The following is a 17,719-nucleotide window of genomic DNA, read 5'->3' on the forward strand; positions in this document are numbered from 1 at the left end:
GCAGCCACGCCGGCCTCTGTTCCTCAAACGCCCCACTTGCTTGCACATCCGTCTGTCCTGGCCGGGGACAGCCTTTGCTCACGCAGGCACTTGGCTCCTTCTCCGTGGCTTTTCGCGCAGACAGCGCCTCCTCCGACAGGCCTTCCGTGCCTCCCCCATCACATGCATCGTTTTCGCTTCTTGCAGCACCTCTCACGGCCTGAAATTATCCTCCGTTGGTTGGTTCGCTGGTTCTCTTTCGCTCTCCCAACCACCAAGTCAGGCAGGAGGCAGGCAGCCCAAGCCTCTCGACGACACATGGTTAGTCGGGTGACGATCGCGGTGCCCCCCCGTCTTCAACGAAGGGGTTAACCAGGCTAACGTGCAGGTTTAAGTGGACGCACCCTCCAAAGGAAGCCAGGGCACTCTCGTTCCCGCGATCCCAGAAACCTCGGGAGGAGGAAGTCTTAATAAGGACCCGGGGAGCGAGCGCAGGGAATAAATAGGAAGAACCTGGGCGACGCAGTCTTCACCCGCCGGAGAGCGCGGAGACTTGGCACGGCGCTCTAAGGGAGCCACTGGGCACGGAGCCATTGGAAGTTTTCTTTTTATTTCTTTTAAGACACCGGGACCTGACTGAAAGCCAACGAACACACTGAGACGAGGAAGAACCGAAGACCTGCGCGTCCCGGCGCACTTGGGCGGAATCCACGCAAGACCTGTCTGCCATCGCCCGCCTCGATCCTCAGCGAACCAGGACCCGCTGCAAACGCCTCCTCTGTCCCCTCGCGGGTCGGCTTCCTCCGAGCGCTGAAAGGGCTTTCAAAATACTAAATGAAGCGGATCTCTTTTTCTAAATTAAAAAAGTAACAATAACCACCATCTGAAAATGGCAGGAATGCACAGAGAAGAAAGTCCGGAAGCCGCATTCCGCTAATCTCCCAGGCCCGCCCCACGGACCCCCACCTGAGTCCTCCCAGGGGGCGGGGCGGGGCGGAGCGTGCCCACGGACGCCGCGGGCTGGACTGCGCAGGCGCGGGGCGGGCTCACGGGCAGGGTCGCGCGCCGCGCAGTTCGCGCGGGAGCGGGACGTCAGGGCGCCGAGTGTGCTGGTCGGTGGGACCGGAAGCCGCCGTGGGGCCGAGGGGACGGCAGGATGGCGACTTCGAGCGGGAAGACCTCGACCCCCACGCCCCTGGCTTCCAAGAGACCGCTTCCGAAAGATCCCTCGTCGGAGGTCCCGAGCAAGAAAAAGAGTTCGGCGCCGCCTCTGTCGCTGTCCGGACATTTTGTGGAAGGCTCTATCGTCCGCATCGCGATGGAGAACTTCCTGTGAGTGGCCCGCGGCCGCGGGGCAGGCGAGCGGGCCTGGGGGCGCACGCTGCGTGCGTGTGCGCGCGTGGGTGCGCGGGTGGGTGGGTGTGCGCCTCGCTGGTGGGTCTGGCGTGGTTACCCGCACAGATGTTCGCAGGCTGTGGAGATGGATGGATGTGATGGTGTGCGAGGCGTGTGTCTTGCGTGATGCGTTTTTGTTTTGGTTTTATTCGTTCAACGTTTTGTTTTTTTTCGAGCACCTGTCATGCCAGTTATGGAAGAAGGTGCTTTATTTGTACAGTGCGCTCTCGTTCTTTCTTCACAACAATTCTTTGAATTACTATTTGAATCCAGATCAGGGAAGATCATCAAATGAATTACCTACCATAATAACGTTTTTGGAAGGCGTCATTGGCCGGGCAATGCACGTAGTAGGGCTCACATCTCTGCCCGCTGCAAGTCACGGCCTGCAGAGGAAGGACATCATCTGTAAATCTCAAAACTATGGGTCCGGGGACTCCCTGGAAGCAACAGTTAAAGCAGCGGTAGTGATGATGTGGCAGTGGCCAGGTGGACAGAAATGGTGACGGTGGTACGGGATGGAGGTTGCAAAGTACAAGAAAATGAGCCCGTGCTCTCAGTGGTTGGGCCTCCCAACAGACCCTTGACCCTTACAGATCCACTTTTCTGCCCTGGTTCCTTTCTCTCCCTCCAGACAACTAATCATAATCATTTTAGAATTTAATATAATGTTTGAATACCGTGTTAGTATAGCACCTCGCAAGTTCATTTGATCCAGATTTTTTTTTAAGCTTGCACAGAGTGGTGTAGGGGAAACAGTTGGAATGACAGCAACATTTTTTTTTTCAAGCACCTATCATGCCAGCTATGGAAGAAGGTGCCTTATTTATACAGTGCTCTCTCATTCTTTCTTCGCAACAATTCTCTGAATTACTATTTGAATCCAGATCAGGGAAGATCATCAAATGAATTACCTACCATAATAATGTATACATCAGGATGGCATGGGGGCACAAGGCGTGACTGGTTACTGTCTTTCACAGCTGTGAGAAAGGGCTTTGTAGGGACGTTATAAACGTCTTAAAAGAAGGAGAGAGGATTGTAGACCGAAGGAACTGCCTGCAACAGTTTGTTATATTTAGGAAGCATCAGGTATTTGAGTAAACCATAGGATGTGTGTGAGAGAACATGTGAATATGGGTGATATTGAGGGTCTGTTACTGTGTAAGGAGTCCCAGCTTCATTCTAGGAAATGGCATGAGATTTATATTACTCTGGAAGCAGTGTAAAGGATGAATTAGAAAGGGTGCAAGATTGGGGGCAAGAAGACTTTTGCAATATGAAGGCAAGAGAGGATCAGGTTTTGAACTTGTCAAGTAGCACTGGGGAGGTAGGAGTGGAAAGAAGAAATTTGACAGAATCTGGCAGCAGATTAATTGGGAAACATTAGGGTAAAGGAGAACTGCAGCATTGGCTAATTGGTCAGATATGGTATTATTCAGAACTGGAAACAGTTTGCAGAGAATAATAATAATAAGCGCCTTTTAGATCCTGTGACTTCAAGTTTCTTTGGGGGTGGGGGGTGGGGGGTGGGAAGGTCTTCCATAGGCAGTATTTTAAGTGTCTGAGGCTTACAGGAAGATGTGAACAGATGAGAGATTTGGGAATCATGCATATAAGTAATTGTTGAAGTTGCAGAAATGGTTGAGATTGCCCAAAAGAAAATATAAATATGAGAAATAGAAGGCCAAGTATAAAGTCCTGGAGGAATACCAATATTTAAGGGTGAGCTGAAGAGGAATTCACAGACTGAGCAGGAACTATTCAGGGAGGTGAGAAGAACTGTAGGAGAGTATTATCAAGAAGCCAAGGAAAAAGAGTGTTTCAAAGTTATCTGCTAAGCTGAAGTCAGATAACAGAACTGAAAAAGAGCCCACTGCATTAAGAATTTGGAAATCTTTGACCCTTTGATGGAGCAGTGGAAGAAGAATACTTTTGCAGATCAGAGAAGAATGAATGAGTGTGAGGGAGTAAAACTTAGATGTGAAGAGAAGGAAAAATATGGCTGGAAAATGCAGAACTAGGTGAGGTTTTATTTTCACAGTGAAAGGACTTCTGGGTTTTAGGAAAGAAGTAAGAGAGATAAGCTTAGAAAAAAAATGTTCTGGAAAAGAATGGTCAAGGGAAGGATTCCTGTTTGTGAGCCAAGTCAGTGGGATTGGGAGTGGAGGGCAAGATTTCTAGGTAGCAGGAACAGCATGTGCAAAGGCTCCATTGGAGAAAGGAAGGAAGCCTAAAACAAGCCAAGAAACAAATAAATTCATCATAAATATGATTTAGAGGTCTGATTAGAGAAGAGGGGAAGGAGATAGGAGAAAAAGTCGAAGTTAGAGAGAGCTAAATTATTAAGGATCCTATTTATTTTTCTTAATTTTTTTAACAAGTGACACCAGATTTGCACGTCTACCAACATGATTGGGTGATTGATGGAGTGTTGTGGGTAGAGGTTAAGGAAATGGTAGAATCAAAGATAATTCAAAACAAATGCCTAGGTTTCTGAATGATAACATTCACTAAGAGATCACAAGAGTGGTTTTGGATGACAAAGATGATGGCTTTCGTTTTGAATGTGTTAAGTTTGAGTGACAGTTGTGGGACTTCCAAATAAAGTTATTGAGGTGGTGATTTCATTTATAGGTCATCTGGGCTGACTTTCTGAGGCCGTAGAGAATACTTGAGATGCCAGGCAAAGTAAATAAACTGGTAAGAGGTGGGCCTTTGACAATAGCCGTTTCAGGGGAGCTTAGACAAAAGGGAAGTCACAGAAAGGGAATTCCCAATAAACATAATGTAGAGTCAGAACAATTATTTTAAATGCAAAGGCTTTGTTTTGCTTTTGGCAACTCTTCCTGTTTGTAATATTTATGTATAGACCATAAATTCTCATGCTTTTTTCTGTTGTTCTATTGTTTTCGTAAATACCAGTAGCAACACTATTTTAGTAAGAGTTGTGCAGAGATTTCACAGCAGAATATTCAAGTGTTAAAAGAATAGGGCTTGTGTGTTGGGATTAAGAAATTCCACCTCAGGTAATTTTCCAGATGTGTGAAGTTCCCCAGAGTTTTACTTTAACCATTGTAGAGGGTTCCTTCAGGACCCCGCTGCTAACAGAATAAAGCACCTGAAAAAAGTAGATCGACGCTGTGTGGAAATGTGGGGTTGGAAACCTGCCAGAAAATACTTCTCCTTTACTACCTGTTTTTGTTTTCATTACCACCTGGCATTTCAAAATTATTGATTTTTTTTTAGTATTAAAGTTGAATGTGTTTGTTTAAATTATCTGTGGGTAGGGTGTGGCAAAAATAGGTTTACAGTTGTGAGTATGCAAAACACAGTTTATTCTTGTATTATTAATTCTTGTTTTCCATAAAAACAACTGTAAACCTACTTTTGCCCCACACTATAGTTAGCAGGTTAGTAGCAGGTAAAACATTTATTCTTGGAGAATTAGTTGTGGGAACAGGATGTTATTTATGGGGTTTAATTCAGGGTATTCAGAGATAAGCTAGGAAAATATATGAGTCAGAGTTAGCTTCACATTTTGCCATAGTTGTCCCTGGCCACTAATAAGGATTAGATGCTATTGATGTAGGTAGAGTCCTGGACAGCATGCAACTTTCTGGCACAAGGGAATATTATAGAAGTACTTGGTGTTGATTGATTCTTATTTCCTCCCATAGGAATAAGTTCTATTTGAACATGGACTATGCATCCTTGGGTGAATCTCTGGCAGCATATTCAAGGAAATTGGATGTAATTTTTAAAAATTAATAATAAAATGAAATCATAGGGTCGATATACCAGTATATCTTCAGTTTTCTAATCGGAATAAAAACAATTTGATTGGATTATTTCAAATATTAGGATGTATAAAGTTACTGTTAAGCATTTTTGTTTCAAACAAATGAAATGTAAAATCTACAGCTTATAGATGAGCCATAGCTTCTCTTATATAACATTTTAAAAAATTATTTGTATAGTAGCTTTGATATATTTCATGTATTATAATTGTTAAAAAAGAATAAATAATGTCAAATTTTGCTTTACTCAACAGAATTATAGTTGAAACAGGCATATGAAATCAAATTATAGTTGAAACAGGCATATGAAATCGATATTTTTCTAATGATATTTTCATTTTATTTAGTTTTTAAATTTTATTTTTTAATAATATTCAGTATTATTTTATACTAGAGGTGACGAAATTCGTGCAAGAGTAGACCTTCCTTCCCCCGGCTGCCAGCACTGGCTTCCCTTTGACACCTGGGACCTGGGCTTCCCTCGCAGCCCCAGCTTTGTCCAGAAGGACGTCTGGTCTAATTAGCATATTATGCTTTTATTATTATAGATAGATTAGCTTCAGGTGTATAGCATAGTGGTTAGACAATCATATACTTTACAGAGGAGTCCCCGATATTTCAAGAACCCACCTGGCTCCATTACATAGTTATTACAATATTGACTATATTCTGTATTCTGAACTTGACATCCCCATGACTGTTCAGTAACTACCAATTGTATTCTTATTCCCTTCACCTTTTTCACCAAGCCTCCAACCCTACACTCAGTCTGGCAACCATCAGTTTGTTCTCTGTTTCTGTGAGTCTTTCTGTTTTGTTTGTTTGTTTATGTTGTTTAGATTGGCTTTTTCATTTTTTTCCATTAATAGATTTTTTCCCCTCTAGTTTATTAACAACCTATAAATAACATTAAATTTGTAAGATTAGCTGGCTTTAAAGGAATTTGAGTAAACCTATAGATGATGATAATATAAAGAAAAAATGCTTTTGCAAAGAAAATATTCTTCACTTCTTCTCTGCTTAGTAATTTCACCTCTTTATAATTCAGAACATATGATATCTGTGAAGTGTGCCCTGGACCCCACTTGAACATGATTATTGGAGCTAATGGAACGGGGAAGTCCAGCATTGTGTGTGCCATTTGCCTTGGATTAGCAGGCAAACCTGCTTTCATGGGACGGGCAGATAAGGTGAGTTAACATAAGTACTTTTTTTAAAAATTTCAAAGTGGTGACTTGCTTTAGTAAGAAATCCATTTCTACATTTCAGTTTCTTGGGTGTAGCAAAAGTATAGTGCTGAATTAAATAATGAAGTTGTCAGGTAGAGAAGCTGGGAGGACATTGCCATTTCTAGAAGTATTTTAAGGCTACAGATGGAGAGAATTCTCCAAGTATACAATACTTGCAATTCTTAGATAGTGTCAAAAAAAATTTTTTTTTAAATATATTGCTGGGATTGTAAAAAGGTGTGAAGTAAATTTACCAGGCAGAAACAAAATAGTGTGGATCTGAAAACTTAAGCAAGCTCTAGAATTGTTTCCCTGGGGGTATTTGCTTACCTTCTACCTTAAAGCCTGCCTTTGAATTAGATCCATGGGGGCCCTGAAGGTAGTGGGAAAGGGCTAGAACAGGGGTGGGCAAACTTTTTGACTCGAGGGCCACAACGGGTTCTTAAACTGGACCGGAGGGCCGGAACAAAAGCATGGATGGAGTGTTTGTGTGAACTAATATAAATTCAAAGTAAACATCATTACATACAAGGGTACGGTCTTTTTTTTTTTTTTAGTTTTATTCATTTCAACCAGCCCGCGGGCCGTAGTTTGCCCACCCCTGGGCTAGAAGATAAAACTAGAAGCTAAGTACTATGTGTAGCACAGAAAACAATATCTCAGAATGGGACAGTGGGGTTGCTTACTCTTCTCATTTGTTAACTCTGAATATAGTAGAGAAAAAAAGAAACTCTTCCAATGAATTCTTAACCACAAGCCTTAATACATGTTTGGGGCCAGAATTCATATAACCTTTATGGCCTAAATATCATATATTGTAATTTTAGTTTAGAGTGGTCACAGTTAGTAATATCTCCAGGCATTGGCAGAAGCAAATGCAATTCTCTTAAGGGAAATAACTTCAATTCTCAAAACTATCCAAACAAAGGCCTAAGAAATTCATGAATTTTTAACCAAAAGTCACAAAACATAGGAGGAAATGAATCTCCAAATATAAAAGCTAACAAAAATATCAGACTACACAATCAAACCTACAAAGCTTATAAATAGACAGTATAAACTAGGAATCTTTAGTGTAAGGAAATAAAATAAGGCTGTAAGAGTAACAAAGGACCCCCACCAATGTGGTTCAGTGGTTGCGTGTCAACCTGTGAATCAGGAGGTCATGGTTCGATTCCTGGTCAGGGCACATGCCTGGGTTGTGAGCTCGATACCCAGTGTGTGTATGTGTGTGTGGGAGGAGCGGGGGTGCAGTGATGATTCTCACCATTGATGTTTCTCTCTCTCCTCCCTTCCTCACTCTAAAATCAATAAAAATATGTATTTTTTTTTAAAAAAGTAACAAAGGAATAAGTAACAAAAAGATTAGAAATTTGAAAAAGAATCAAATAGAACTTAAAAAATATTAATTGAAGAGAGAAACTTTATGGATGGGTAAAACAAAGCAGACACATTTAAGAAGAGAATTTATAAACTAAAGTACTTGAAATTTTTTCTTAAATGAAGAAAAAATCAAGATTGAGAAATGATTGGTAAAGGATGATAATCCATTTTTAAATATAATATGAGAGATAATATAGATTTAAGGAAGAGGCAATATTTGAAGAAGGAATAAGAATTTTCCAGAAATGTTGAAATTTTGAATTCTCAAACTCAAGCAGTATAAATAAAAGAAATACATAGACACATTCTAGTGAATTAAAGAATATCAAACACAGTATTAATATGTTCTCAGAATGATGAGACAAAGAAAAAAGAGTAAAGTTTCTCACTAAAGAAACTTTGAAAGTATATAATGTAGGAAGAAAGAATACGGTCCCAGTAGGAAAGTCTAAGATGTAAGAAGAAATGGTGAGCAAAGAAATGATAAACGTGAGGAAATTATATAGAAACCATCAAATAACACTAATATCTAATTTGTAAAGTTTAAATAAAAAAGATAAAACTAACTGTTGCCCATTCTGGACAACTAGAAGGAGTGATCAGAGTTAAAATATTCTATGGATTTGTGGTGTTGGGAAGTTAAGATAATTGATTAACTTCAGAATTTATTAAGTTAAATATGCATCTTAAAATTTCTAGGGTAAACCACTAAAACAATTGAAATTTATAAATCCTCCAAACAAGAAAGGTAAAGAAGTAGAAAGAGAGAGGGGAGAAAAAATAAAACAAAACACTGCTCAAACAACCCAGAAGTCTTGAGAATAGAGGAGAAGAAAAGAATCAGGAATATAGAAAATAAGATTATTAAAAAACATAAGATGGTATAAAAAATCATGCAGCCCTAGCTGGTTTGGTTCAGTGGGTAGAGCTTTGGCCTATGGACTGAAGGGTCCCAGGTTCGATTCCTGTCAAGGGCACATGCCTGGGTTTCGGGCTCAATCCCCAGTAGAGGGCGTGCAGGAAATAGCCGATCAATGATTCTCTTTCATCATTGATGTTCCTGTCTCTCTTCTCCCTTCCTCTGAAATCAATAAAAATATATATATTTTTAGCCATTTATGGTTTGGCTCAGTGGATAGAGCATTGGCCTGCGGACTGAAGTTTCCCAGGTTTGATTCCGGTCAAGGGCACATGCTCAGGTTGCTTTGCAGGTTCGATCCCCAGTAGGGCGCATGCAGGAGGCAGCTGATCAATGATTCTCTCTCATCATTGCTGTTTCTATCTCTCTCTCCCTCCCTCTCCCTTCCTCTCTGAAATCAATAAAAATATATTTTAAAAAACTATATATAGTTTTTAAAATCATGCAAATATAGTTATTGTAATATAAATTGTCTAAATTCTTGTTAAATGAGGAAATCTGTTAGTGTAGGGAAATAGAAACAGTTCAGTGCTATTTTATTCATAATAAGCATATTTAGAATTGAAAGTAAGAGGATAAAAAATACATACCTGGCAAAAGAAAGTAGGCATAGTTGAATTAATACCAGGCAAAATAGACATTAAAGTAAAAAATACTTTTGGAGATAAAGTTGGTTATTTACTATTGATGAAAGGTTCAGTTCTCAACTTGAATTCACATAATCTAGCTCCAAAACACATAAGCAAAATCAGCAGAACTAATCCTTGCATGAGGATGTTTTTTCCATTTAATTTTTAAGGGGTGGTGGGAGGACAGAAACATCGATGTGAGAGAGACACTTCCCAACCCTGGGTGGGGGATCAAACTGGCAACCCAGGTATATGCCCTTGACTAGGAATCAAACCCATTACCCTTTGGTGCTTGAGATGATGCTCTAACCACTCAGCCAAGCCTGCCATGGCTAAATCAACAGAACTCAATGAGAAATGAACAGATTGCATAATCACAGTGGGAGGGCTATTAATAGATCAGTGAGATAAAAAATAGTAAGAATGTATACATACCTCAGAGATGCTGTAAGTTCAATTCCAAACCATCACAATAAAGTGAGTATCACACTAATTTTTTTGTCTCCCAATGCATATATAAAAGTTATGTTTATACTATACTGTAGTGTAAGTGTGCAATAGCATTATGTCTAAAAAAAAATAACCAACAAACAAAAAAACCCCAGTGTATATACCTTAGTCAAAAAATACTTTATTGCTACCATCATATGAGCGTTAAGCAAATCATAGTATTTTTGGCATAGACTTGCTCAACACAGGGTTGCCACAAAACTTCAGTTTGTAAAAAAAAAAAAAAAAAAGTAAAATGCACTATCTGCAAAGTGTAATAAAATCTGTACCCCTGTAGAGATCAACAATTAAGCTTGAATCAGTGGTCAGGTTATAAATGCTATACCCAACAATTGGAATGGGTACGTTCTTTTTTTAAGCATAAATAGAACATTTCTAAAAGCCATATACTGAGCCATAAAGCAAATACCAAAAATATCAAAGAATTTTAATCACACAGACCATAATCTCTGACCACAATGCTAGTAAGAGAGAAATAATAAGATAATTAATTTTTTTCTATTTATTTGGAATTAAAAAATAGTACATAGGTCAAAGAAAAATCTTAATGGAAATTGAAAAATAAGAGCAAATTAATAAAAGAATGAACAATGATATAAGTACCACAAAACCAAAACCTGCTTTCAAAAAGACTAATGAAGTCAGTAACTTCTGAGAAAATAAAGTGGAGGTGTGGGTAAAGAACAAAATATAAAGGAATGAAAAAAAGTAATAGTTGGCATATAACATTGTGATCCAAACAACCCCCAAATTTAAATGCAAAAGTTTAATTCTTGCCCTTACTATTTGTAGGCCCTTTGTAGTCACTTAGGTACCGAGGCTAAGAAGTCAAAAAGCCACAACTTGTATCAGAGAAAATGAGCAAAAGCAATTCTACCATGGGCTTGGAGACCAGAATATTTATGAACTGCCCTAATAATTACCACTGGGGCATTATCAGAATGAAGTAGAGAGTTAAAAGATTATAAGAGAATATTGACAAAATTATGCCAATAGATTTTAAATTTTTTTAAGTGAATATATAGGTCTCTACAACTAAATTATTGAAGTTGACTCTAATTAGAAAAAATGAGCTGTTGCATTTTTCTTAGAAGACCAGATAATTATGGATTAGTTCAACAGCAATAATTTCTTATGTAGAGAATATGACTCTAGGTACCAAAATCAGTCAAGGAAAGAATTAGAAAATTATAAGCCTGTATCATTCATGAATATAGAGGCAAAAATATCAAAGAAGAAGAGCAAAACTTTAGCCTGCTGAATTGAATACATAAAATGCATAATACATTATGACCACACTGAATTTATTTAAGACATGGAAGACTGACTGAACATTAGAAAAATTAATATAATATATCATGTTTTAAAGAACTGCATCATCATCATCTCAATTGATGGAGAAAAAGTATTCAGTTAAATTCCACAGTAATTTATGAGTTAAAAACGCTTAGCAAATTAGGAATAGATGGGATCTTAATTTCATAAGATATCTATAGCCCTAGCCAGTTTGGCTCAGTGGATAGAGTGTTGGCCTGCGGACTGAAGGGTCCCAGGTTCGATTCTGGTCAAGGGCACATGCCTGGGTTGCGGGCTCAACCCCCAGTAGGGGGCGTACAGGAGGCAGCCATCAATGATTCTCTCTCATCATTGATGTTTCTATCTCTCTTTCCCTCTCCCTTCCTCTCTGAAATGAATAAAAATGTATTTTTAAAAAAGATATCTATAAAAATGCACAGCAAATTCAGGAATAAGTTGAGCTTACACTACCAGGGCTATTCAGCTTTGTACTGGAAGTTCTGTCAAAGGATACAGGTTGGAAAGACAAAAGTCAAGTCACAGGTCATATGAGTATCTGCATAAAAACCACAAAAGAAATTCTAGATAAGTTTTCTGATGAATTAATATGGATTTTTATCAGGATTGCTTGCTATCTAGCAAAAATTGCATATCTGTACACTTAACAATTAACAGAAAAATGCAATTAAAAATAGATACCATTTATAATAGCCAGAAATATACAAGTTACACAGCAATAAATAAAAGACATGTACTATAAAATTTTATTTAAGAACTTTAAAATTTTGCCCTAGCTTGTTTGGCTCAGTGGATAAAGCATCAACCTGGGGTCTGAAGGGTCCCAGGTTCAATTCCAGTCAAGGGCACATGCCCCGGTTGTGGGCTCGACCCCAGTAGGGAGCGTGCAGGATGCAGTCGATCAATGATTCTCTCTCATCATTGATGTTTCTATCTCTCTCTCCCTCTCTGAAATCAATAAAATATATTTTAAAAATAAAGATAAATAAAATAAAAACTTTAAAGATTTCCTTGGCTGAGTAGCTCAGTTGGTTAGAGCATTGTCACAAAACACCAAGGTTGTGGGTTTGATCCCCGATCAGCACATACAAGGATCAATCAATGAATATAAAAATAAGTGGAAACACAGATCAATGTTTGTCTCTCTCTCAAAAAAAAAAAAAATCAATCAAAAATTAAATAAAAACTTTAAAAGTTTGATTAAATGGGAGAACCACTATATTAATGGCAAAAAGACCTAATATATTTGTTCTTCACATTGATCTGCATATCCAGTGTCGTTCCACTCAAAGTCTCAACACTGTTCATAGGAAGCTAGAGGTCCGGTGCATGGGATTTGTGCACTGGTGGGGGGCATGGCCTGCAGGGATTGGTGGGAGTGCCACTCATCCTAGTCAGCCGAGCGGCTGTGGACCTGCCCTCTGAGAGGCTGCTCCCTGGTCCAGCATCTTCCATGGAGCCGGAGCACTCGCCTCTCCAGGGGACCCGATTGGAGCCGGCCCAAGGACAGTAGCCCTGAGAGGCAGTGGAGTAGGCCTTAGTCCCGTGGCAGCCACGAACCCGCCTCCCAGCCTCCAGGGTCAGCTCTGCGAGCCCAGCAGCAGCAGCAGTGCGGTGCAGCCTGTGGGCATCCGGAGGAGGCGGCAGGGAGGTGACAATCACAGCCTGGGTTCCTGCCCCTCGGACTGGGGTTTGCAGTGGGAGCAGCTGCTCATCCTAGTCAGCCGAGCGGTGCTCCCACTGTGGTAGCACACTGACCACCAGGGGCAGCTCCTGCATTGAGCATCTGCCCCCTGGTGGTCAGTGCACATCATAGCGACTGGTCGACGGGTCATTCTAGTCGTTCTGCCATTCAGTCTCTGGGCTTTTATTATATAGTAGGGGTCCTCAAACTACGGCCCGCGGGCCACATGCAAATACAAATACTGTATTTGTCCCCGTTTTGTTTTTTTACTTCAAAATAAGATATGTGCAGTGTGCATAGGAATTTGTTCATAGTTTTTTTTTTAAACTATAGTCCGGCCCTCCAACGGTCTGAGGGACAGTGAACTGGCCCCCTGTTTAAAAAGTTTGAGGACCCCTGTTATATAGGATTACAAGCTGGTTCTAAAATTTACATGGAAGAACAAAAGGCCAAAGAATAGCTTAGATACTCCTAAAGAGAAAGAAAAAAATGGGGAAACTTGTCCTACCAGATACAAGACTTAATAGGAAGACTTAATAGGTAATTTAAGACATGTGCTATGTAGGACTATAAAATAGACCCCTGTGATGTGACAATGAAAATCCCAGGTATAAAATCATGATTAGTAGACTCTTGACTTATGACAAAACTGACATTGTAGATGTATGGGGATAAATAGTACCGAGATAACTGAGTACCCAGATAGGACAAAAAGAAACTGAGTCCTATCCTCACACTTAAACAAAAATCAATTTAATGTGATTGAAGATGATTGACCAGAAAGTTTTTAGAAGCTATTAGTAATAGAGAAGAATATCTTTTAACTATGGGTTAAAAAACATTTGTGTGTGTGTGTTTGTTAATCCTCACTCTATGATATTTTTTCCATTGATATTTAGAGAGAGTGAAAGGGAGGGAAGGGGGAAGAGAGAGAAACATCCATTGGTTGCCTGCTGTAAGCCTCCCATCCTCTTGACCAAGGAATGAACCGAACCCTGGGCATGTGCCCCGACCAGGAATCAAACCTGAGACCCTGTGGTGCACAGGACGATGCTCCAACTAACTGAGCCACACTGGCCAGTGCAAACAAGTTGTTTTTTTTTCATCTTCCTGGGACTCAGTTGTGAAGATAATTATTTGCAAGGTGTCTTATTGTCTGATTTAAGAGCCAGTTTGATTTTTTTTTAGGTCCAGGGTCTGTTTTCATGCTTATGCTCATATACATATAGAAACTAGCTCAGTCTATGTACATTGTACTTAAGTTGTATTTATTCTGTATATTGCTCTTTTTCAAAAAAAAAATACTTGGTGACACTTATGCCCTGACTAATAGCAGGATAAGTAATATTGGAGTGGTTGTTAATAATGTTTAATCTGTGCAACTCCTTTGAAGTTTCCAGTGGTAATGAGATTGGGTATATATTTCTTTGTGATTATTCTATAGAAACTGTTTTCCCACTGGCTTGTGTTCTTCTCTCTGAGAGTGTGGCTAAGGACACTAGTTCTGGAACCAGATTACCTGGGTTTAGATCCTTGCTCTGTACCACTTAAGAGCTTTGTAAGAGGCTATCTGGCAATAAATGGTAACTAATACTAGTATTGTTTTTTGTGAGTGGAAACAATGAAGGGGCTTTTTATACAGAAAAGCTATTGAATGAATATTGATCTCCTGACCTGGGAATGTCATCATACAGCTCCCCCCTTTTTTTTTTATTTCTTAGGTTGGCTTTTTTGTGAAGAGAGGATGTTCCAAAGGCATGGTTGAAATTGAATTGTAAGTGTTAAAAGTGCTAAATCACTTTTTTTCCTATAATTTTTTATTTCATGTTCATTCTCTCCTGATGACTTTAGAAAAGAACAATAACATAATATTATGACATAAATATTGGAAATATTTCAAGAATACTTAATCCAGCTAAGGTTTTTAATGCATCTTTAAAACCTAAATTATAAGAATTTTCTTTTGGAAAAATTATTAAGAAAATTGTAAGTTTATGGGAGATAATGAAATAGAAATATATCATTGTTAAACATTCAATATGAAGTTGCAGTATTTTTTACAAATTTAAGATGTCTGTGCATGCTGATTTTGAAAGTAATGCTTGCTTGTTAAATGCAAATATAAAAGTGTATAAAGTTGAAAACGAAGGCCTTCTTGATATAATTTTACTTCTAGAAATAATCGCTGTTAATAATTTGGTGAATATCATGCATGGCAAGTACTTGGCACCTCAGTCTCCATTTTCCACATCCTTCTTCATGACAGAGATCAATAATTCATTATAGTATTCTTTTTCCTCGAGCTTAGATGTTAATCAGTTTACCACACTTGACAGCCATTTCTTTTTTCTCTTTTTATTTCAGAGAGAGGAAGGGAGAGGGAGAGAGAAAAAAACATCACTGATGAGAGAATCATTGATCAGCTGCTTCCTGCACTCCCCTCAATCCAGGCATGTGCCCTGACTGAGAATCAAAACTGTGATCTCCTGGTTCAAAGGTTGATCCTCAATCACTGAGCCATGCCAGCTGAGCCAATTTTTTCCTATCTTATTTAATTGTTTTCTATTTCATTAATTTCTACTATTATCTTTACTAATTTTTCTTTAAACCTTTGGTTTCTTTGCTCTTTTTCTGATTTCTTGAAATGGATATTTATTGTACTAATTTTCAATCTTTTGTTTATCTATTGTACTAATTTTCAGTCTTTTGTTAAGGTCAAAATTTTCCTCTCAGTATTTATTTCCATCGCCCAAATACTTTTTAAAAAAAATTAAGTTAGGTTTATTTTGCTTACTGCAGCGAGGGAGGAAACACTCCAGAGAAACCCAGGGCATCCCAGTACTAGGAGTTGAGAGGGGCTTCTTAGAAGATCTGGGCTTATGCTGGTGAGACTAAGAAGGGGTTTGGGAAGCGGGGGCCATTCTGGATTGCAGTCTGTTGAAAGGAGGGGATGGGCAATTGGATGATCAGGTGTCCATAATTTGATAGTTAATTATTATTAATTCATTATTGGTTAGTTTTATCCATAATGATCTAGCAGGCAGGAAGATGAAAGTAGGTCTAGAGCCAGCATTAATATGGGAGCAGCACCCCTGTGAGTTGGAAAGGGAAATGTTTAGTCTCATTTTTGGCTTCAGAATGGCCTCCTCTCTGTCTTGTTGAAACGTGGATGGATGTGGAGGGTCCTTGTAGCACACTGTTTCTATTCCATGGGCATTGTCTGTGTTCAGTTGAATACATCATAGTCTGGCTGCCAGCAAGGCTGGTTTTTGTTGTTATGTTTCATTTTTTCACACACCAAGAAACTGGTAATGTCTTGGAGGTATCTCTGTACCTTGGTGCTGGCTGCATGGCTTTGGCTGACTGCCTTTACTTCCTGTGCCTCTTGATTTCCCACACGTAGGGAGCATGGATTCCTTTCCGCACTAACATCTGGGTCTCAACAAGGCTCATTGAGAGGTCACTGCAGTGCCCTGGACCTTCAATGGTTGCCTCATCTGGTGTCATCTATCTAAACATTAACAAGGCAGAGAAATAAGAAAGCACAGTTTCATCCATTTTAAACATGAGACATTGCCCCCTGCCTTAACTCTCGTGTAACTCAATTTCCTTGAGCGATTCAGAGATTCCCAGATATCACGATTCTGTTTGCAATTCTATAAGAATAATATAAATAGTAAATAATCATTAGACCCCCCCCCCCCATGCTGTTTTATGCAGGGACACATCATCAAAGTTTGATCAAGTATTAACAATGAAAACATACATTTTGTGCTTTTTGGAAAGAAACTCTTGCATTGCTTTGAGTAGAACCAAGATGTATGAAATAATAGCAGCTGTTATTTTTCTTTGTTTGTGTTTGTTTGCTTGTTTTAGCAGCTGTTATTTTTAAGACCTTTTAAATGTGTCAAATGCTTTGAGTATTTTTTTCACTTAATCCATGCAGCCACACTGTGAAATTAGTATCATTATCTCCATTTTATAAATGAGGAAGTTGTCACTCAGAGATTTGAAGTAACTTGCTCTAGCCCTCTCAACCAGTGAGTAGCAAAACAAGAGTCACAACCAGGCATGTCTGACTTCAGCCCACTACTCTCTGGCAAGCCAGAGAAATTGGGTACTTCAGCCTTCAGAGGTATCCCACTGTGGATATGGGAGCTTTGGACATACTTTGAGCCCTTCTGGGCCTGGCACTTCTAACTCATCTTCCCCACGATGAGTGATAGCCACCTTAGTGGCCGGGAAAAAACCCATCCCTAGTCAAAGTCCTTGTCCTCTCACTCAGCCTCCCTCATAGCTTCTGCTTTCTGATAGTCAAATTCAGAAACTATGTGAACACAAACTCAGGCAGCCCTACAAAAAAAAAAAGAGTGGTCCCAGGATGTCAAGCTTTAAAATCTGGGCCAATTTGAGGTAACCAAAGGTACTTTAAAAAGGCTAAAATGTTTTTCTTCACCCAAGAATCCTCTAGGTCAGGGTTTTTTCACACACTGAGCTGGATCCTACATGGCTTCTCTGTGACTTGGTGATATCAAGACAACATCTGAGAAATCTGCCTTCATGAAACCCCCCTCCTGCCTGTTACACAGGTCTTGCAGTTGTTCCATGACTAGGTCCTCCTGGTGTGTTGTTCATGTCCTGGCTACCACCTTCATGCCACTTAGAGGAACTCCCATCCCTGAGGTTCATAAGGATAAGTGATATTGTAGCAGGAAGAGCTGGAGAAGAGACTCATGAGGGAGGGTGGAGGTCAGCTCACAGGGGACACCTCCAAATGACCAAGACATTCAGAGCATGGTATCTGGGCCATGGATTTACTCACAGTTGTACCCATACACAAGCTTTGTGGCAGGTCTTGTGGTTGGACTGCAACACAT

The 17,719-nt window shown here is 39.7% G+C and overlaps 1 protein-coding gene across 2 annotated transcripts in view; it reads left to right on the plus strand.

Annotated features, from left to right (window-relative positions):
- The first annotated feature begins 343 nt into the window (after positions 1–343).
- SMC5 (structural maintenance of chromosomes 5) overlaps positions 344–17,719 on the plus strand; it is a 94,469-nt gene continuing 77,093 nt past the window's right edge. For both annotated transcript variants that reach the window (XM_081103880.1, XM_081103881.1), the window contains exons 1-3: positions 344–1,311; positions 6,223–6,364; positions 14,564–14,616. In XM_081103880.1, the coding sequence (XP_080960006.1) occupies positions 1,136–1,311; positions 6,223–6,364; positions 14,564–14,616 (371 nt within the window). In that variant the 5' untranslated portion in view covers positions 344–1,135. The remainder of the gene's footprint in view (positions 1,312–6,222; positions 6,365–14,563; positions 14,617–17,719) is intronic.

Source organism: Myotis nattereri (assembly GCF_964212035.1).
Source record: "Myotis nattereri genome assembly, chromosome: 12".
In the NCBI taxonomy this organism is placed as follows: domain Eukaryota; kingdom Metazoa; phylum Chordata; class Mammalia; order Chiroptera; family Vespertilionidae; genus Myotis; species Myotis nattereri.